At 34.8% G+C, this 23,138-nt stretch overlaps 2 protein-coding genes across 3 annotated transcripts in view; both read right to left on the bottom strand.

Moving 5' to 3' along the window:
* LOC123881397 (trans-resveratrol di-O-methyltransferase-like) overlaps window positions 1-16,901 on the bottom strand; it is a 32,904-nt gene extending 16,003 nt beyond the window's left edge. The window contains exon 1 of one of the 2 annotated variants that reach the window (XM_045930081.1): window positions 16,055-16,901. In XM_045930081.1, coding sequence (XP_045786037.1) covers window positions 16,055-16,831 — 777 coding nt within the window. In that variant the 5' untranslated portion in view covers window positions 16,832-16,901. The remainder of the gene's footprint in view (window positions 1-16,054) is intronic. The other variant, XM_045930079.1, reaches the window with a different exon arrangement.
* A 4,073-nt stretch (window positions 16,902-20,974) lies between these two features.
* LOC123923249 (trans-resveratrol di-O-methyltransferase-like) lies at window positions 20,975-22,610 on the bottom strand. The gene is made up of 2 exons (XM_045975934.1): window positions 21,834-22,610; window positions 20,975-21,434 (listed from the first exon to the last, which is right to left on the bottom strand). The coding sequence occupies exons 1-2, from the start codon at window positions 22,608-22,610 to the stop codon at window positions 21,126-21,128; spliced, it is 1,086 nt and encodes a 361-aa protein (XP_045831890.1). The 3' UTR covers window positions 20,975-21,125.
* Between the last annotated feature and the right edge of the window lie 528 nt (window positions 22,611-23,138).

Genomic DNA, 23,138 nt, shown 5'->3' with positions numbered 1-23,138 from the left:
TATAAGAAGATACCTTATAAGAGTACTAACCTTCAAGGACCCAAAAAATTATGGGTACCTAAGAATTTATTAAATTCAAATACAGGAATGTCATCTAGCAATGAAGAAAAAGCCTTGGTACTTGGACAGTGGTTGCTCAAGACATATGACAGGAGATAGACAAAGCTTTCTTTCTTTTGACAAGAAGGAAGGAGGAACAGTTACCTTTGGAAACAATGAAAAAGCAAGCATAAAAGGTAAAGGTACTATTGGTAAGAATAATTCTGCAAAAATTGAAAATGTTCACTATGTAGAAGGACTTAAACATAACTTAATTAGCATTAGTCAATTATGTGACAATGGTCTTGAAGTTATTTTTAGATCTCATACTTGTGAAATAAAACAATCTGACAAAACTCTTTTCTATGGATCAAGAATAAAGAATGTATATGTCATATACTTAGATGAACTGCCTACTGAATCCTGCTTTGTTTCTCTTGAAAAAGACAAATGGATTTGGCATAAAAGGGCTGGACATATAAGTATGAAGACTATGTCAAAACTCTCTAAACTTGATCTAGTTAGAGGCTTACCTGATATTAGTTTTGACCTAGATAAAGTGTGTGAATCTTGTGCAAAGGGTAAACAAGTTAAAAGTAGTTTTAAACCAAAAGATTTTGTTTCAACAAAAAGACCTCTTGAACTACTTCACATAGATTTATTTGGACCTGTCAAAACTACTAGTCTTGGTGGCAAAAATTATGGTTTTGTCATAGTTGATGACTTTTCAAGGTTCACTTGGGTGTTATTTTTAAAACATAAAGATGAATCTTTTGAAGCTTTTAAAACATTCTGTTTACAAGTTCAAAATGAGAAAGGTACCAATATTGTCTCTATAAGAAGTGATCATGGAGGACAATTTGAAAACTCTCACTTTGAATCATTCCTAAACAATAATGGTATATCTCATAATTTTTCTTGTCCAAGAACTCCTCAACAAAATGGAGTTGTTGAAAGGAAAAATAGAACTTTACAAGAGATGGCAAGAACTATGATAAATGAATCAAATGTTGAAAAATATTTTTGGGCTGAAGCCATCAATACTTCTTGCTACATCTTGAACAGGGTTACCATAAGAAAAATTTTGAATAAGACACCCTATGAACTTTGGAAAGGAATTAAACCAAATATTTCCTACTTTCATATTTTTGGATGTTATTGTTACATTTTGAATATCAGAGACAACTTAGGTAAGTTTGATTCCAAATCAGATAAGGGAATATTCTTAGGTTACTCTCTAACCTCAAAAGCTTATAGAATATACAATTTGAAAACACAAGCTCTAGAAGAAAGCATGCATGTCAAGTTTGATGAATATGAAGATATATCATATACCAACACCTTTAATGATGAAGAAGAAGTAAGGATTGAACAAAGTAATGATGAGAATCAAGAACCTACAGTTCAAGGACCTCCAAAGACTTGGAGAACTGTTGGTTATCATCCACCAGAACAAATTATAGGGAATACTGAAGATGGTGTAAGAACTAGAAGGGCTTTACTGAACAAGGAGAATAATCTGGCAATGATCTCTCAGATAGAACCAAGATCAATAAATGAAGCTATCACTGATGAATCTTGGACTGAAGCCATGAAAGAAGAACTCCTGCAATTTGAAAAGAATGAGGTTTGGAATCTAGTACCACTTCCACAAAATCACTCAATCATTGGAACAAGGTGGGTCTTCAGAAACAAACTTGATGAAAATGGTAAGGTAATAAGAAATAAAGCAAGACTTGTAGCTCAAGGATATAATCAACAAGAAGGTATTGATTATGATGAGACTTTTGCTCCAGTGGCTAGATTAGAAGCCATTAGAATTCTACTTGCATATGCTTCACATAAATGTTTTAAACTTTTTCAAATGGATGTGAAAAGTGCTTTTCTAAATGGATTTTTAAATGAAGAAGTTTATGTACATCAACCTCCTGGGTTTATTGATCAACATAAACCTAATCATGTTTTTAAATTAACCAAAGCTCTTTATGGACTAAAACAAGCCCCAAGAGCTTGGTATGAAAGATTAAGCTCATTTTTACTTGAAAATGGTTTTTCTAGAGGAAAAATTGACACTACACTTTTTAGAAAAATTGATAAACATGATTTACTTATTGTACAAGTATATGTTGATGATATTATATTTGGTGCTACTAATGAAAAGTTATGTGAAGAATTTTCTGAACTTATGCAAAGTGAATTTGAAATGAGCATGATGGGAGAACTTAGTTTCTTTCTTGGCTTGCAAGTCAAGCAACATGAAAATGGAATTTTCATCAGTCAAGAAAAATATATAAAGGATCTTCTCAAGAAATACAAGATGAATGAGGCCAAGATAATGTCAACACCAATGCATCCATCAACAAGCTTGGACAAAGATGAAAAAGGAAAAGATGTATCTGAAAAGGAATATAGGGGAATGATTGGATCACTCCTATATTTAACTGCAAGTAGACCAGACATTGTCTTCTCAGTAGGTCTATGTGCTAGATTTCAAACATCACCAAAGGAATCTCACCTAACTGCAGTAAAAAGGATCTTCAGATATCTAGTTGGTACACCAGATGTTGGTCTTTGGTACCAAAATAAATCACATTTTGAGTTAAAAGCATTTTGTGATGCTGATTATGCTGGTGACAAAGTTGAGAGAAAAAGCACCAGTGGAGCATGTCAATTTCTTGGAGAAGCTCTTGTAAGTTGGTGTTGCAGAAAACAAAACACCATAGCACTTTCAACAACTGAAGCAGAGTATGTATCTGCAGCAACTTGTTGTTCTCAGGTAATATGGATCAAGAATCAACTTGAAGACTTCTCATTAAGGTACACAGAAATCAAAATCTTATGTGATAACACTAGTGCTATTAATTTATCAAAAAACCCCATTCAGCATTCTAGATCAAAACATATTGAAATCAAACATCACTTTATTCGTGATCATGTCAACAAAAATGATGTTGAATTAGTTTTTATTGATACTGAAAATCAATTAGCTGATATTTTTACTAAGCCATTAGTTGAGGAACGTTTCAATTTTATCAAAGAAAAATTGAAAATCATCAAAAATCCAAACAAAGTGTGAAAAATTAAAATTTTCAAACGATCTGAGAACGTTCTCAAATCTGGGCATAAGGAAATATTTGAATTCTTTTTCAAACGGTCTCTTCCTTGGTTTTAGCCTTCTTTAATTAATGATAAGCATTAAAGAAGATATGTTTACCTTCTCCTCATTGGCTTAACACGATTGATCTCTCTCTCTCTCTCCTTTTTCTTTTCTAAAATCAAGTACAACCAACTATTCATCTCTTCAATCAAGTACACCTAGTCTACTAAACACTCTTCCTCCTTCCCAAGCTTCCACCTCTTTTTAAACTCACCTAAACTCATCATTTCATCACATCATCTTCATCCAATTATTTCTTCTCTGTTTCTTCAAAAATGGCACGAACAAAGAACCCAGGAAGAAGAGCTCCATTTCCACCATTACCCTCATCTTCATCAAACTCCTCATCCTCATCAGATACCTCTGATTCCTCAAACCCTCAAACCTTTGATCAATCAAATTTTTATGATCCAAATGAACCCTTAGATCTTCAACCTCTTTCTCAAATTTTCCCACCAAAATTAATTGAACCTCCTGCACAATCAATTAATGAACCTCCTGCAGAACCAACTGATGTACCTTCTGAGAACGATCCCTCAGAAGAAGAAACCATTCAACTTACCCAGAAACCTAACCCTAAAATTGATGGTACCACCACTCCTAAACCTACCATTGTTGTACCAAGTCAAGCTGAAACTCCTCCAATCATTTTCAAATCTAAGAAAGCCAAATCCTATGATTCTTCAAAAATCAGAAGATCATCTCGTATTATGTCTGGAATTGGTACAGGAAAGAAACCTGTTGTTGACAACACTGTTCACACCATTCATGATTCAGATTCTGACAAAACCATCTCAGATTCAGAACTTGAAAAAATTATACTTGAACCTCTCACCTCATCAAAATCTGTTCCAGCAAAACACTCACCTGTTTCTGTCAAGAAAGTTTCTGCTACTGCTGTCAAAGCTCCTAAGAAAAAGAGCTTACCTAAAAGGAAAAGACCTCAAGGAGAGCTGCTTGAAGTTCCACTCATTCATCAAGAAGAAGAAGCTAAGTTTGATCAATATTGGAAAACCAAACCTGTTGCTTCTGGAAGAGTTTATGATTTTGAAGAAATTGCTAAGGGAGGAGTAGACTTGCTAAAGTTTGTGGAACCACAAGGATGGACAAAATTTTTCCAGATGAAAGATACCACAATGCCTCTGTTGGTACAAGCATTCTATTTCAATGCCAAGATACATCCTGACAAAGATTTGATCATCTCCAACATCAAGGGAGTCGAAATCCATGTTACAGCAGACTCAATAAGCAGGCTACTTGAAGTAAAGAGAAATGGAGAAACCTTGTATGGAAAAGACTGGTATGCTGCTCAGAACATAAGCAAAGATGATCTAATTGTTGAGATGTTCACTGCTGAAGGAGCTTACAAGGAGCAACCACCATCATCTATGCTGAAGAAAGAATTCAAAATCTTCCACAACATGTGTCAACATTCCATCTTTCCTAGGACAGGAAGTAAAGATAAGGTAACTGATAATGACCTACTTGTCATGTATCATCTATCTAAAGGTATTCTACTAGATTTACCTTATTTGATTCTTCAACACATGATTACAATTGCAAATTCTGGAATCAAAAAGATAGCTCTACCTTATGGAATGTTACTCACTAGGATTTTTAGAGATAACCATGTGGATGAGTCTAAACAACTCTTTGATAATCAATGGTTTACTTTTGGAACAAAAAATCTGAGTCACATGAAAAAGGAAATCACTCCTGGCAATACCTCTACTGAGATGGGAAACAAAAGGAAGAGAATTGATCCTGATAACAACTTGGATATGCTTGCTAAAGCATCAGGAGAACAATTTGAGAATGTTCTCCCCACTGATGAAAATGTGGACATTCACAACACCATCTCTGATACTCAGCCAATCCATTTGAATACCTCATTGAATTTAGGACCAACTTTCTCTCAAGAAGTAGAAACCTCATCTCAACAAGCTGGGAAGATTCTCCAAGGATTTCATTCTATAACTGCTCCATTTAACACCTCTGTGTTTTCACCACTTATGTCATCATCTCATGGAAGCTTGCAATCCATGTTTAGCACTGATTTTGTAAGGAACTTGATGACATCAAATAGTCCTGATCCATCTCAGATACCAGTTCCCATTTTCACTGCTGGAACACTACCATCTCTACCAAGTTCTTTTGCAACTTTAGACTCTTTCTGTTCTTCTGCAAATGCTGCTGCTGCTGCTACTTGGTCTATGCCTGCTGGTTTTGAAGGAAATTTTCAACATGAGGCTGGTACTTCCACTGATCCTAGGCCTCCCAAACGTACCAAGCTTGAAAAGAGAATGTCTCAGATGAGAAAGGATTTAACTCAGCTAATGAGAGGCATGTCAATGCAAAATGACATGTTAATGTATATTATGCTTGAGTTTCAGATCATGAGAAACTGGTTGAATGAGTGTGTTTGTACTCCTCTTCAGATTGTTCCACCTCCTCCAAATCCACCACCACCTGTTGAGCCATTCCCACAACCTGAAAACTCCACATCCTCTGATGATTCCAGCCCCACCATTCCTGAATAAACTTCTGCTGCAACCCTCTTTTTTCTACCCTTTTCAATGATGACAAAGGGGGAGAATGATTTGAGAAAATGAGGGGGAGATTGAACTTGTCTTTTTGAATGCTTAATCATGTTTTAATTTACCTGTTTAGAGGATTAGATATTTTGGGAAGTTCCTTTTGCTGCTATAAGAACTTCTCCTACTATGTTGTTATTTTCTAAACTAGGATTTGTGTTTTATCTTTTGCTTGAATCATTATGTGTTAATCATGAACTAGAAATCATGTTGGATTCTCACTTTGTGAGCTTGATGATTAATGAAATCTATTTTGATTCATATTATGTGTTTTTGCTCAATTCTTTATGCTTATGCAATTATGAAAATTGGATGCTTGAATTGAGGGGGAGCTTGAAAATTAAAACACTAAACAATTTATTTGTGTTTACTAAATTGATTATATCAGAATCCCATTTTTAAAACATAATTCAAGAAGTTTGTCATCATCAAAAAGGGGGAGATTGTTGAGGCAAAATGCAAAATCCCAATTTGATGTTTTAAAGATAACAAACATCTTAATTATATTTTAAATGTAATTCTGATCTCATTGTTATCTAACAAGTGCTCTTGAGTGTTTTAATTAGTCAGGAACAATTAAGCTTCTAATCTCAATGATATTCATTATGTTTTGGCAAAAAGAGAAGCTTCAGGATCAGTCTGAGAATGATCTCTGGTTTAAGTGCAACATTCTCCTCATGAACAAGAATAAATGCAAAAGCACTTATTTCATTAAGTCAACCATATACAAGACAAAGAAGCACTTTTATCTTGATTTTAACTCACAAGATCACAACAGTTCATGAACAATTAAGGCAAGGAATAATTGGAAGAAAAAGTGACTTTCCTCTTTGGACAAAGTTAATGATCAAGCATGTGCAACATGATAAATTCTCAAGGCATCATCTAATCAGGTGTATCAAGAGTGTTTGGACAAGAATTACATAGACCAATAAGGATGAGACAACACACATTCAACTCATAGTTGTCATGTACCTTCAATGTCATTATTTAATGAACATTCTCCAAGAGATTAATTTTTAATCAAGAAAAGGAAGTACATGGAAAGGACAAGTGAATAGTTATGCAAGGACATCACAGCTGCATTACCTTCACACTACAGCTGGCCACAGGTCTGCATCATTCTCCATTTGAAGATCAAGTGCAAAATTCGCCCAGATTAGAGAACGATCTCAGAATGATGCTGAGAATGACTGTCCTTTGCTTTTGAAGTTGCAAGCTCATCTACAGCTGGCCAAAACGTGCCTAAATGGTCTATAACGGATATACTTGGTGAGGAAGCAATGAACAACTATCTACAGCCCATTGCAAGCTGTCATTTTGGCCCTTTAAAGTGAAAATATGAAGAACAGCAGGGAGAACGTTCTGAGAAAGATCAGTTTGAGCTTATCCACTTAACAATTCAACATGAGCTGTCTATTTTGAATCAACTAGCCGTTGGAGAACTTCCTTTGGGACCAAGGAACTGAAGACTCAAGGTTCAACTATAAAAGGAAGGCTTTGGCAACATTGAAGAGCAAGAGTTTAATTTACAACAATCAATCTACTTGTCTTTGTGATACAAGTTTTTCAAGCTCTTCTTTGAAGATCTCTTTCACTCCATATATTGTAATTTCATATTAGGATCAGTATCCATTTTTGAGTGAACAAAGAGAGATTTTATTGTAACTAGCTTTTCAACTTAGTTTGAGTGAAAAAGCTTTAAGATCCAAACCATTATCAAATTGTAAAGATTGGCTCAAGTCAATACGTAACTATTGATTGAGTGACACCTCATAAAGTCTAGGAAAGACTCAGGTAGATCAAGCAAGTGAAGCTTGGAAGATTGTGATCTTGGATTAGATCAAAGAAGAAGTGTATCTTGAGATCGGTAGAATCTCTTAGTGGACAATCTCACAGGAGCGTGGGGACTGGAGTAGCCCATACTATTAAGGGGTGAACCAGGATAAAATTATTGTGTCTCTTCTCTCCCTTAAACTCATATTAATTTTATGCAAACACAAACACACACAAATCACTTATTGTTTTGTTTGCAGCTCAGAGATCGTTCTAAGATCATTCTCTTAACTTATACTATTTCATTCTAACATATGTTTTGATATCTAATTTTTTAAAAGGACAATTTTTAAAGGTTCACAATTCAAACCCCCCTTTCTTGTGAAAAACTTTGCTACTTCATCCAGATCTCAAATCGATCTTACTAAACACACAAGCTCCAACTAGTTGATCCATCAAATCATCTATCCTCGGAAGTGGATATTTATTCTTAATCGTCACTTTGTTCAACTGACGATAGTCTATACATAATCTCATGCTCCCATCTTTCTTCTTCACAAGCAACACCGGCGCTCCCCATGGCGAAACACTCGGTCGAACAAACCTCTTCTCAAGCAGCTCTTCAAGTTGCTTCTTCAATTCATTCAACTCTGACGCTGACATTCGATACGGCGCCATCGATATCGGACTAGTTCCAGGTACTAGGTCGATAGAAAACTCTACCTCTCGCTTTGGAGGCACGTCAGATATGTCATCCGGAAACACATCTGGGAATTCACAAACGATCGGTAACTCTTCTATCTTAACTCCTCCTTCGAGTTTCAATGATGCAAACATCATGAACATCTCGGCATGTTCTTTCAATGCTTCCGATACTTCCTTCCCGCTCATCAAATGCAAGTTCTCCTCCGGCTTCGGAAAAACAACGGCCTTCTCACGACAGTTGATATGAATTCGGTTGAAGATTAACCAATTCATACCAAAAATCACATCCATACCACTAAGTGGAATACACACTAAATCCATACCAAAATGCCTACCAAAAATGGTTACGGGGCAGTTACGACATACTTGTCGGGTAATCACTGAACCATTAGCAGGAGTTTCTATTTCCATCCTACCCGTCATATCCGTTAAAGGAATACTAAGACGCTTCGCACAATCCAAAGAAATAAAAGAATGCGTCGCTCCCGTATCTATAATCGCAATTAAAGGAGTGTCATAGATGAAACACGTACCTCTAATGAGATTGTCCTCAAGGCTAGCATCCTCTCCACTCAAAGCAAACACCTTGCCCATCACCTTCTTGGGCTTCTTACAAGTCGGACTCTTGTGGCCTTCTTCACCACAGTTGAAACACACCACTTTTGTCCTACACACTTCGGTCTTGTGGCCCAGCTTTCCACAATTCTTACACCTATCTCCTTTCTTAGGGCAATCATAAGACATATGACCCCTTTCTCCACAGTTGTAACAACTTCCATTTACCGGCTTCTTACCACCACTGGTATTCCCTTTACCGCGGTTATCATAAGGTTTTCCGCGCTCTTGTCCTTTCCCTTTTCGGTCATTAGCAGCCTTGTAGTAGTTCACCTTAGCTCTACCATCTTCATCACAGATCCTACTTTTGTTCACAAGGGTCGCAAAATCCCTTATCTGCGAAAATCCAATCATATGCTTAATGTCTGGACGTAGACCACTTTCAAACTTCACGCACTTGTCGTTCTCCGCTTCCATAGTGTTGTAATGCGGACTAAACGCACACAAAGTCTCAAACTTGACGGCATAGTCAGCTACCGTCATATTCCCCTGTTTCAGTTCCATGAATTCCACCACCTTCTTATTCTTCACATCCACAGGAAAATACTTAACCAAAAATTCTCTTTTAAACCTCGCCCATGGTATAGCCATACCACCGGGTCCTAGCCTCAACTTGGCGTTCTTCCACCACACATTCGCTTCCTCACGCAACACATATGTCCCAAGGGTTGTCTTCCCTTCCTCGGAACAATCCATTGCTTCAAAAATTATTTCAAGCTCCTCCAGCCACTTGTGAGCTCCATCCGGGTTGTAACCTCCGGTAAATGTTGGCGGTTTCTGCTTCATGAACCTTTCCAACCTCATCTCTACCTCTCTTCCAGGTTGATGATCTCTAACCACAATGTTGGTGAGTGCGGCCAAAGCTTCCGCAATCTGAGCATTCGTTCTCGCAGCAGCCATGATTCCTGAACGAATCACAACTAGACGTTAGAAAGTACTAACAGTGTTCCCTACACATGCTCATACAGGGAAAAGAAAAGTCCTAATTGGTTCACACGAACCGACCTGCTCTGATACCACTATTGTAACACCCTAACCCATACTACCCTTAAAAACGCAATTTTAAAAACTTTTTAACAAGTGTAAAGGCAGAGTGCCACGCGGTAATTAAAACACAAGCATACACACAGAGCATCATGAAATTTAACATGAAAAGCAACAGCGGATTCCAATCAAACCAAGCATGCATATATATATACATATATATATACATAAGCCAAATTCATCCCTAAGGATGTCACTTATACAAGAACTAGCATATCAAAAGGTAACACCGATATACGATGAAATCCAAGCGTAAACCCCGACTCGATGTTACATTACCAGAGCATTTACTATTTACAAATTCTAGTCAAAAGCTAGTACTAAGAGGAGTAATCTATGCTAAGTCTCCTCACCAAAAGGTACTTCAACACCACGCTAGAACCGCAGTCTAAACGTCGGCACAATCCTCAGCCTGAATATCTGAACCCCCAAAGGTCCAGCAAATAACACAAAGCAGAGAGTTAGAAAAACATAATCGCATATCATACGAGCATAAGAAAAGCCTTACACTTTCGAGCTATCATACATATTCTAACTCACGCCAAAACATTGTACTAAACAATTATCAATTAATAAAGTTCAACACAATTCGACCAGATAATGTCACATACCACTTATCAAATATATGCGCATTTACCCTAAGGTATCTAATGCCAATTAATTCACTGTCATGCCATCCCTAGACATAACTAAATGCATGTGGTACCAAGATGTCACACCAACGGTGGACCAAGAACAGTTTTATATCATGCTGGATATGTCGGAACTTACCGAACCATCTTATCTCCCTTGGATAAGCCAAAACAGTTTTATATCCTGTTGGATAGCAGCTCTGGACTCATGGATTCATCTAATCCGATCCTCGGCTTCATTATGGACACATAATCCATTTTCGTTATTGGAACCCAAGTTTCCAATGTTCACATACAATCATGAATGCATGATTACTTTTAAACACATCAAATACATGACGCTATCTAGCTCGAAGCTATTCATTCACTGATGCGGAAACACAATTCCGACATCTAACACATTAGAATAACACAATATCCTATCACTCAATTCATAATTATTCACATGATAATTATCTGTATACTCATTTTTATACACACAAGGTTTCATTTACACTTATGTCATAAAACATACATCATTCTCTTAACATTGCAAATTAATGTTAAAACATAAACATAGTCACTTGAACTACAAGTCATTGCATACGCGTGCGAATCATATAACGATTAACAATAAGCATTAACAACATCAACATGTATCAACAAACATGTAAGGATACCCTTAAACCATGTTACAAGTGCCTAATTGCACTTAAAACAATTATCAAAAAGTTGCTGTCACAGTGCTGTTCGCTGAGCGAATCCGTAGCGAACCCGTAGCGAACACGTAGCGAACACGTAGCGAACACGTAGCGAACACGTTCGCTGTAGCGAACAGGTAGCGAACTACATCAGAGGGTTACAGGTACATGGCGAACAGATAGCGAACCCGTAGCGAACTTATTCGCTAAGCGAATCCGTAGCGAATCCGTAGCGAACTTATTCGCTAAGCGAATCCGTAGCGAATCCGTAGCGAACTACACCAGAAATATCTGTTCTTGAGTTATCTAAGGCGGTTTAACCTCAAATCAACTCAAAAATTCATCCAAACATGTTATAAATTCATATAAACAACCATTTCAAACATATATGGTATCAAGGAACATTAATCATCCCTTCCAAAAATCCAAATACCTCTAATAATCAAAATCAAGCCAATTTCTTGAGTTTTAAGCAACTTTTATAAACTTTTTCAACATGATCCAAACACATACATATTTATCATGAAATCAAGCTAGTGATTAACACATACAAAGTGATGATGAAGAACATCACACTCACATACATAAGCTTAATCAAAAGTCTAAAAGAAATTGAGTGGGAGAGTTCGGGAACGGAGACATAGACAATCTCCCCCCTCCTTGTCACTCAAGAATCATGAATTCTAATCTCTTACCTTAAGCAAAGATGATGATCCAAGCCTTTCCTCTCCTCTCTTGCTCGTGAATCTCTTAGCCAAACCCTAGCTCTTGCTCTATCTTGCTTCTACTCACTCAAACTCAAAGAAATGAATTTATGATACTATTCATATGTTTGACTTGCTACTTATACTACTTCCCATGGTCATGAACCAAGCCCAATTGGCTTAGGCCCATTACCTCTCACGCCCATAAGCCCAAAACAATGGTTCTCGCGTCTAATAACTTACGTTCGGCTAAATAATTATTCGTCGCCCACTAAAATAATAAAAGCCATTTAATAAATAAAAATACATTTATTAAAATATACGAATACGAAAAATGGGTCGTTACAATTTGCATGTTTTGTTAAACTTGCTTAAAATGCAAGAAATTGGTATGAATTTGTAAGTGTGATGTATGTGGGTGTTTGTGAGTGTTAATTAATGTTCATAAGTACCATATATGTTTGAATTAGCTGTTTATAAGAATTTATAACATGTCTAGATGAATTTTTGAGTTGATTTAATGATAAACCGCCTTAGATAACTCAAGAACAGATATTTTCTTTCTGGTGTAGTTCGCTGAGCGAACAGGAGTTCGCTATAGCGAACATGTTCGCCACAAGCTCGCTACCTGTTCGCCATGCACCTGTAATCCTCTGATGTAGTTCGCTACAGCGAACTGAGCTTCGCTTAGCGAATAAGTTCGCTACCTGTTCGCTACGGCTTCGCTTAGCGAATAGTACTGAACCTGCAACTTTTGTTATTTGGTTGTAAGTGTATCTAGGCACTTGTATCATGGTTTAAGGGTATCCTTACATGATTGTTGATGCATGTTGATGTTGTTAATGCTTATTGTTAATCGTTATATGATTCGCACGCGTATGCAATGACTTGTAGTTCAAGTGACTATGTTTATGTTTTAGCATTAATTTGCAATGTTAAGGAAATGATGTGTGTTTTATGACATAAGTGTAAATGAAACTTTATGTGTATAAAAATGGTTATGCAGATAATTATCATGTGAATAATTATGATTTGAGTGATAGGATATTGTGTTATCCTAATGTGTTAGATGTTGGAATTGTGTTTCCGCATCAGTGAATGAATAGCTTCGAGCTAGATAGCGTCATGTATTTGATGTGTTTAAAAGTAATCATGCATTCATGAATAATTGTGTTATGGGAATCATGTGAATTCCAATAATTGATGAAAATGGATTATGTATATGAAAAGTGGCCGAAGATGGGGTTATGTTATCCGAGATCTGGAGCCCATATCCAAACATGATATAAAACTGTGTGACTCCTCTTTATGAGTGAGATGGTTGATGATAACCGAGATCCGACATGATTTAAAACTGTATTGATGATGATCCTGCATGATCTAAAACTGACACCATCCAGCAACGATGTAAAACTGATGTAGAGTCCGTGCATGACTATAATCTGAACAGTCCGTGCATGACTATAATCTGAACAGTCCGTGCATGACTATAATCTGAACAGTCTGTACATGACTATAATCTGAACAGTCCGTCATGACTGAAATCTGAACAACGTGGAAATGGTACCACATGCATTAGTTGTGTCTAGGGGACATGACATGAGTAAATGGCATTAGATTGCATTAGGGTAAATGTGCATATACTTGATAATTGTCATGTGACATTATCTGATTGGATTGTAATGTGTTTTCCGTATGTGTTAAGCTTTGGTATTTACTAATTGTTTAATACTGTAATTGTTGCCATGACTTGGTATGTGAGTAGAGTCCGTCATGACTATAAAATGAACAAGTGTAGAGTCCGTCATGACTATAAAATGAACACTTTGGTAGTGTCCGAGAAGACATGAAACTATATGATTGGTGTGTTTGTAAATGAATGATTAATTGGTAGTCGTATTTGACGATGTATGTGCGTGAGTTAGAAATGTATGATAGCGTGTGAAGTGTGTAGTATACTACTCTCACTTATATTTAGGTTTATGTTTTCTAACTCTCTGCTTTGTGTTAATTGCTGGACCTTTGGGGGTCCAGGTTGACAGGTTATGTGTTAGCCTCGTCCGAGTGCAATGGAGAAGCTCTGCTCTGATTGAGATACGGGAAAAAGGGGTTTTTATATGTATATGCATGTAGTCCTCTTAGCATACTCTGTTGGTCTTAAGCTTTCATTTGAAAAGTATCCGTTTTGTATAACTAATAACGCATCGTTCGATGTGAGGTTTTGTTTTTAGTTCATTCGAATATTTTACTAGATAAATGTATTAGTATTATCTTTGAATGGAGTTTGTGATATTCAAACCAGCGCTTTATAAATCAGATTTTCAATTTTTCCGCTGCGTATTTTCGAAAAAGATTTTATAAAGGCAGAGTTAATTAAATAACGGGTTTGGGTGTAACAATAAGCAAATTATATTTTTTCATTTTTTTTCCCTTCATATTTCCATCAAATCTAACAAACAACTTGGAGATAATCATGACATTACATGCCTTTTTGTTTTTTACAATTATGTCAACGAGGATCGAATCTTGGATCTCATGCATATTGTCCAAATCTTTTGTCATTAGATCAAACTTAGTGGCTTATGACATGACATGCCTAAAACATTGTTTTTTCTAAACTACCCTTCATAATTTAAGGGTATTTATTCATCAACCAATAAGAACATGTCATATGCATGGGAAATAAAAATTGGTTACAGGTTAATTAGTTGTGGGTATTACATGAAAATCTATTTTTGTGGCTTATTTTTATTGGTTGATGGATAAATACTCCCAAATTATGAAGAGGTAGAAGAATAAGTCTCATCCTTAAAAATAGACAAAAACTTATTTTAAAAGTTATCCAGTTAAAATAGTCTTTTACTTCAAAATTTAAATCACTAACTATAATAATTATAGGAATTATAGGAATTGTCATAGGAAAATGTTTTCGATGCCTTTCATTGCATTCCTGATGTGTATAATATACATGTCTTACAATTATATATTAGGAAGCTAATCAAGGCTTATGAATACAATTATTTTGTGACTAATGCTAATAATTGTACATCAATATTTGCTAAATATACACATATTCTATCACTAACAAAAACTTAAGAGGTAAAAACAGTTCGTGTCTACTTTCTTTACTAAATTTTGTGATGAGGAAATTAACGACATAACTAAGTAACGTACCTCAAACGTCAACAATAATATTATTGTAATATACATATAGACTCTGTTTGGTAAGTTCAATAAGCTAGCTTATAGCTTATTGGACGAGCTTATAAGCTTGTTTGATAAAAATGTGAAGTGTTTGGTAATGAGATTCTCTAACTAGCTTATGGGTCTGTTTGGTAAAAATAAGCTATAAGCTAGCTGATAGCTGATAAGCTAGCTGATAACTGAAAAGCTAGCTTATAGCTGATAGCTGAAAAACTAGCTTATTGAAATTAAAGTGTTTGGTAAAATTAGCTTTTAAAGTGGTTATTAAATATAAAATTACATAATTGATAGTGGGTAGTTTATTTTTTATAGTGGTTAGTTATTAAATTAAAGGGTAAAAATGGAATAAAGTGTAAAAAGCTATAAGCTATAAGCTCAAATGCTACTTGAAATAGCATCTGAAAAAAAGCTATAAGCTAGTACAAAAAGCTTGTTACCAAACACCTCTAATTTTTTGAAACAAGCTTATAAGCTCATATAATAAGCTATAAGCTAGCTTATTTGTGTTACCAAACAGAGCCTATAGCGTTTTTTGAGATGCTATTTCAAGTAGCGTATGAGCTTATAGCTTATAGCTTTTTCATTTTATTCCATATTTACCCTCATTAATTTTATTTATTTATTTTTTAAAAATTATAATAACTACCCACTAACACTTACCAAAAAAAAACTACCCACTAACCATGTATTTTTATGTCATTTTGTACTTACAACAGCTAAATTTGTCAAACACTTTAATTTTATTCTACTAGCTTTTCAGCTATAAGCTACCAGCCATCAGCTACCAGCCATCAGCTATCAGCTATAAGCTAGCTTTTCAGCTATAAGCTAGCTTATCAGCTATCAGCTAGCTTATAGCTTATTTTTACCAAACAGAGCCATAAATAAAATTGTAACAATTTACCTTCATCAAGATGGCATCTGCCGGAGGAATTTCTTTAAACATGTCTCCACCAACATATTTTAGATTATCACTTCCTTGCAAGCCAGCGACAACATGTGGGAGATCAAACACAACACACTCTAATTGAGGGAATGATTTGGCAAGAGCCTTTGCCGTGGTCCCTGTGCCTCCTCCAACATCGACCAATGACTTTGATCCAATGAATACTTCCCTATACTTCTCGATCAACAAATTGATCACTAATCGAGCATCACTTGCCATGGACTCGTTGAATAAGTTGTTAAAATTGGAGTCACGGGCAGCATAATCCCACATTAGCATCTTGTGTGTTGTTTCAAACGTTGTAGGATCGTCGTTTTTTAACCAAGTAGACAATTGATGCCACGGATTTGTCAAAACCGGATCGAGCATCGCTTGCACGAATGGTGTCATACTCATTGGGTTATCCTTGAGTAGTAATCGAGATGCATCAGTTAACGTATACTCAATTTCTAGCTCATTCTCTAGTGTAATATTTTGTTGAGAAAAGAAGCCAGAGTGAGTCATGATTCGCATCAAGCGATAGATATTGTCGTTTTTTGTAGGATGGATTGATAGTGAAGAAATGAGTTTTGAAAGTGGCATGGGTTTTCCATGATTGTGTATAATATCTACTATGCCTAAATCAACAACACATTTAAGTGACATGGAATTTATGAAATTGAAAATGTGATTCCATATGTGGCTCTGAGCTTTGAGCAAATTAGAAGAAACATGCTCTATATTTTGGGATTCCATACTTGCTATTTATCGATTGAGGATTGAGGAGCCTAAGATTTGAAGTATATATGGATTTGGATGAGCCTAACATTTTTGGGTCAATATATTATATGGCTAGTTGTGAAAAAAAAGAAAAAAAGAGTTGACTATAGACTAAAAAGGCATATAAAAATCTGGACCAAACAAAAAGGCATATAAAAAAAATGTTTTATATAAATTGCTCAAAAATTCATTTATCAACAAATTTAGCCTTAACCCCTAAAAAAAGACTTGACTATAGAGTATAGACTAGAAAGACATATAAATAAAAGGCTCAACAAAACTTATAAAGGCATATAAAAATGTGGACAAAATAAAAAAGGCATATAAAATAATGTTTTATATAATTATAAATCGGTCAAAAATTCATTTACGAACAAATTTAGTGACAAGTTTAGCTCTTCCGTCCCCTCGAGGACATCCGATAAAATTGGAACCATACAGAGTTTTAGGCTCTTCCAATTTTTCAACTTCTAAAAAATTCAGTTGCTAAATCAATTACTAAATTTTCTTTTCTTCCAACCATAGTTTTTTCTTACGCATGAGTCAAAACTTAACTCTTACCAATTAGACTAATTCATTGTTGATGTCAATATTCTTTTTAATCAAATAGTTAATAATTTACGTCAACAAATGTTTATTTTTTATTACCCCATCAAATAGTTTAGTGATTTACGTCGTCAAATAGTTTATTTACGTCAACAAATTAACTATATAAGACGTGACTATAGACTAGTATACCTTTCATCAAGATATCTTTATTTATTATTATTTTTTTTAATTTGAGTGTCTTAACGCACAATTGCAAAAATTAATTTCTCGAGTTTTGTCGGATCTAAAATAGATGGCAAACTATCCCTAAAATTTTTAATTTAATACTGTTACATACCCCCAAGTCAAATATCAAATCCAAAATTTTGATTAAACTAGAAAAGACCTGCCCCATCTTTTTTTTGTTGGTAATAATTCTTTGTTTTGATTACGTATAAGACGTGATTATAGACTAGTACTAGTATATGCCGAGTAATCAGTCAATTTAGTCCCTAAACTATCACTCTCTCACCAACTTAGTCCCTAAACTATTAAAAATAACTAAAAGGTCCCTAATCTATTTTTCATCCGTCAATTTAGTCCCTAAACTATCACTCTCTCACCAACTTAGTCCCTAAACTATTAAAAACAACTAAAATGTCCCTAATCTATTTTTCATCCGTCAATTTAGTCCTCGGTAAACTTGTCTATAAAACCCTAAAATATCATCACCCTTTCTTTTTCCACGTGCTTCGACGAAAACAACCACCCTGCTCGCCGCCAACCACTCCACTCTCCGGTAACAACCGTTTTGCTCGCAACGCAAATATAACCTCTAGTCGCCGAACTCAATTCATTCTTTCAGAATAATCATTTAGAACGAAAAGAGATCTTTAGTATGAAAAAAGTGGCAATTGTCGGTTTCTTTTTTTTTAACACAGAATATTTTTTTTATTCAACTTTTTGACTGAAAGATTAAAAAAAAAATGATATGATTCAACCGTTTTTGGTTTTATAGCTTGTTGTTTTGTCTGGTTTAATAATATTGCTTATCCTAGTGAGTTTTATAGTCCCACTGGACCGGAAGCTTCTCAAGCTAAAGCATTTACTTTTCTTGTTAGAGACTACGCTAAAATCAGGTCTGTTTTTGTTCTCACTTTTGTAAATTTGTAAGGGTTTGTGATTTTGTTTTATCCCTTTGAAGTTTATACTGTGATCTCTTGTTTCTTGCGGGTCTGGGAGTTTTTTTTATCATTCTATTCCTTTTCTTCTGTTTTAGTATGCTAACAAAGTCTTATTAAATTCCAAGTATTTGTATGGTGAATTATCTTTGCAGACTGGTTGTGTTATTGGTAATACTAGTAGGAGCTAGCTTTTTTCATCCATGCTGTGTGTTAAGAAGTGCCTTGAGATATTATAACAGATTTGTTAGGAATCATAAAATGATGTTTATGAGGGACTAAATTGAAGGATGTGAATATAGTTTAGGGACCTTTTAGTAGTTTTTAATAGTTTAGGGACTAAGTTGGTGAGAGAGTGATAGTTTAGGGACTAAATTGACGGATGAAAAATAGATTAAGGACTTTTTAGTTGTTTTTAATAGTTTAGGGACTAAGTTGGTGAGAGAGTGATAGTTTAGGGACTAAATTGACTGATTACTCAGTATATGCCTAATTTAATCTGTCATTGTTAATGGCGTAATTAAACAGTTGTTGGAATTTTATAACATTTATCCGATGATATTGTCATAATTGCCGGCTATATTATTGCGATGACTTTTTCAGTTTAATCCAATGCAACTTGTTTCCAATGTTTTTCTTTTACTTGTACTGTTATTTTTATGCAAAACTCCTTTGAACTTCTAGAACCATATTAAAGGTATCATTTCGAACGATCTCGTGAGCTTATCTCGCATTATATTCGTAGGAGTCGGGATTTGAATCCTAGATACTTCACTTATTCACCATTAAGGTGAAGTTATCCCCATATAGCCTTTCAGGGCTCGTTTGGTGCGCTGAAAGATAGGATAGAGACATAATATGATAAGAAATAGGATAGTTATATGATATGATAGTGACCGAATACACTTATCATTTTCTATTGGTGCACCAAACAGTAGATTTAAACAGAATAGTATAATGTTATCATATTCTGTCTCTTTATCTTACGCATTAAACGGACCCTCAACATCCAATTGATACCAATTTTCTTAACGGCATTTCACGTCAATTTCATTCTATGCCATCTAAAACTAGCCTTGTTCGTTTAGCTTATTGCAATTGGATTAAGCGGTTACTTCACGCAAAAGGGGTATTTTGGAAAACAATTGGGATTTATAATTTGATCACTTTTACTACCACAACAGGTCCTTACAATTTTCCTCAACTTTTATGCTTTTTGTTATTCTGGGATCCCATTAATTGTGTTTTTCGACTTTTTTTTACCAAAAGGGTGTAGTTTTTACCTAATATTACTAAACATGTGCAGTTTTTTAAAAATTTATCAAAAGGGTGTAAGTCGTCATTGTCATGTACGACTTACACACCACTCTATTTTTTTTTTTCAACTTATAAGCAGCCACGACTTTGAGCTTTTCAATATTTTAATAAAAGTCGTCATTGTCATTGACGACTTTCAAGTTTTTTATTATTATTTTTTTGAAAAATAGTTATATTTTTTTCCAGCTTGTTCACATCTGATTGCATCGTGTGACTATTGCAATGTTAATTGTGGCGTTTATATCGACCAAATTTACACACTGGACTACATCTATAAAGTTTATAGGCATGAACTTCATCTTCTTGGAAGCGAAGAGTATTGGACTTCATATTCGGGTCCAACATTAAAACCTAATCGTAATATGAAAAGACATAATAGGGGTATACCAAATACAACTAGAATACATAACGAGATGGATGTAGTTATACCCAATACTCTAAAAAAATCGTACTTCATATATGCGACTTACCTATTTATTTTAAAAATAAATAAAAAACTTGAAAGTCGTCAATGACAGTGACAACTTTCATTAAAAAATTGCAAAATCTCAAAGTCGTGGCTTATAAGCTGAAGAAAAAAAATAGAGTGGTGTGTAAGTCATACATGGAAACGACAACTTACACCATTTTAGTAAATATTTAAAAAACTGCACCTGTTTGATAATATAACGTAAAAACTACACTCTTCCGATAAAAAAGTTGTGTTTTTCACATCCGTTATGGGATTTTAACCATAACTCTATTAGCTATGGCTGCTATAGTAGGACTTAAATCTAATGGAGAAACCTTCGAACCTAAACCTCAATCTTCATCAAATCTCGAACCTTTTTTGACTAGCACTTCTTATAGTCAATAGGTGATACTGAAGAAATCACTAATCAAGAAACTTTGCTTTCTTAGTTATGATAGCATCGCAAGCGTACAAAATTATCATATCGTCGTAATGAAAAGAGTATTAATCCACATGGGCTAAGAAAAACAAAGTAAAGTTTTAGAAAATCAAAGATTAGAAACAATAAAAATATGATTGGCAACAAATGTAGTAAAATATGAAAATATGTGAGATGAGATTTGGATTTTATGGTGATGCCCAATAACAGTTGAATATTTGACGATAATGTAAAAATGATTAGTATAATATAAGTTTACATGACAATATGATTGGTTTTTATTGATCGATGGTGTAAAACTACTATACACTTTTACACCTTTAGTACATCTCTCTTAAGACTTAAACTCATTTATTAGGGATAGATCTCAATCATAGACCTTAAACCTAAAATTGGAGTTATCTTATATCCACCAAAACCTGCCGAGTAAATCAAATTACTCCATTCTTTTTCGTTTCTCTCTTTTCCGGTGACTAAGACCATCATCATCATATCAAAGAAGAGTTGTGTTTCAGTTGATTTAGTAATATCTCCCTTATGGTCAATCTCCAACACCATATCTATGATAATCACCTTTCCTTCTTTGCCTTTCTGTTTGAGTGATTCCTTGCATTTCTTCAATATTTTCACACATTCCTCGTCATTCCAGTCATGCAATATCCACTGCAATTTCATTCAAACTTTAATTGGGTTATGAAAGAAACATAGACGAAATGAAAAATTATTTAAGATTTACACACACAAAGTGGAGGAACCGGGGTTCGACCCCGGTCATGACGTCCGACCTAACAATTTTGACAATACTACCCGTTAAGTTAAACTTATAAATTAATTAATTTCGTCAAAATAAACTATTCTTAGAAGGAGATAAAAGGAGAAAAATATATGACTATCACTGCATTTGTCATAAACTTGTATAACAAGTTATCTCGTCAAAATAGCCCTTAACTTTAGCATTGAAATTATCATAACAAAAACTTAGAGAGAAATAAAATGAAATAAAATTTGAACATTTTTATGAGTATATAGTATATATTATGTAAATAAAATTGTAACATTTACCTTCAACAAAATGGCATCTGCTGGAGGAATTTCTTTAAACATGTCTCCACCAACATATTTTAGATTCTCACTTCCTTGAAAGCCATCAACAACATGTGGTAGATCAAATACAATGCACTCCATTTTTGGGAATGATTTAGCAAGTGCCTTTGCCATGGTCCCTGTGCCTCCTCCAACATCAACCAATGATTCCAAACCATTGAACACTCCCTTGCATTTTTCAATCACCACACTAGTGACCAATCGAGCATCACTCGCCATTGCATCATTGAATAAGTTGTTAAAGTTGGGCTCATGCGCCGCATAATCCCATACCAACATCCCATGTGCAGTTTTAAATGGTGTAGGATCATCACTTTTAAACCATGTAGATAACTGATGCCACGGATTTGATAAAACTGGATCGAGCATTGCTTGAACGAATGGTGTCACGCTCATTGGATTATCCTTAAGTAGTAATATTGATGCATCGGTTAACATATATTCAATTTCTAGCTCATTCGCTGTAACATTTTGTTGAGAGAAAAAGCCTGAATGGGTCATGATTCGCATTAAGCGATAGATAAATGGTCTTTTTGAAGGATGAATTGGCAGTGAAGAAATTAGTTTTGAGAGTGACATAGGTTTACCATAATTGTGTATGATATCAGGTATGCCTAAATCAACAACACATTTAAGTGACATGGAATTTATGAAGTTGAAAATGTGATTCCATACGTGACTTTGAGCTTTGAGCAAATTGGAAGAAGCAACATGCTCTCCATTTTGGGATTCCATATTACTACCTGAACAATTCTATTAGCAAGATTTAAACTTTATGGATTGGATTGAAACCACACATTATTTGAAACATGGATTGAAACCGCACATTATGGATTGGATTCCATATGACTTAGCTGGTATGTGTGATCAACAGTATTCAAGAATACAATATCGAGAAAAAAATTTTTTCTACCCCAACAATCCACCCCAATATTAATTTTGAATGGACGAATTTACCCTCATATATAAACTAAAACCCCGAAGAAAAAAATTTGGTTACCGGAACACTTTGGAAAAAAGTGTTCTGATATGTAAATTTTTTTTGGTTACCGGAACACTTTGGAAAAAAATGTTCAGGTATATAAAATTTTTCTAATTTTTTTTTTTACCTGAACACTTTGAAAACAAGTGTGTAGGTATGTAAATTTTTTCTAATTTACCTACACACTTTGGAAAAAAAGTGTTCAGGTGTGTAAAATTTTTCTAATTTTTTTTTGTTACCTGAACACTTTGAAAAAAAGTGTGTAGGTATGTAAAATTTTT

The sequence above is a fragment of the Trifolium pratense genome, linkage group LG4 (genome assembly GCF_020283565.1).
Source record: "Trifolium pratense cultivar HEN17-A07 linkage group LG4, ARS_RC_1.1, whole genome shotgun sequence".
Taxonomy (NCBI): Eukaryota; Viridiplantae; Streptophyta; class Magnoliopsida; order Fabales; family Fabaceae; genus Trifolium; species Trifolium pratense.
The sequence above is the reverse complement of the archived record's forward strand: the minus strand, read 5'-3'. Positions and strand labels throughout refer to the sequence as shown.

Bases quoted from the DNA above. Each gene is read 5' to 3' on its own strand.
- LOC123923249 (XM_045975934.1), bottom strand. From the start codon at position 22,610: ATGGAATCCCAAAATGGAGAGCATGTTGCTTCTTCCAATTTGCTCAAA. The intron at 21,435-21,833 runs GTAAATGTTACA...ATGAAATTGCAG, and splicing joins CAGATGCCATTTTGTTGAAG to TGGATATTGCATGACTGGAA.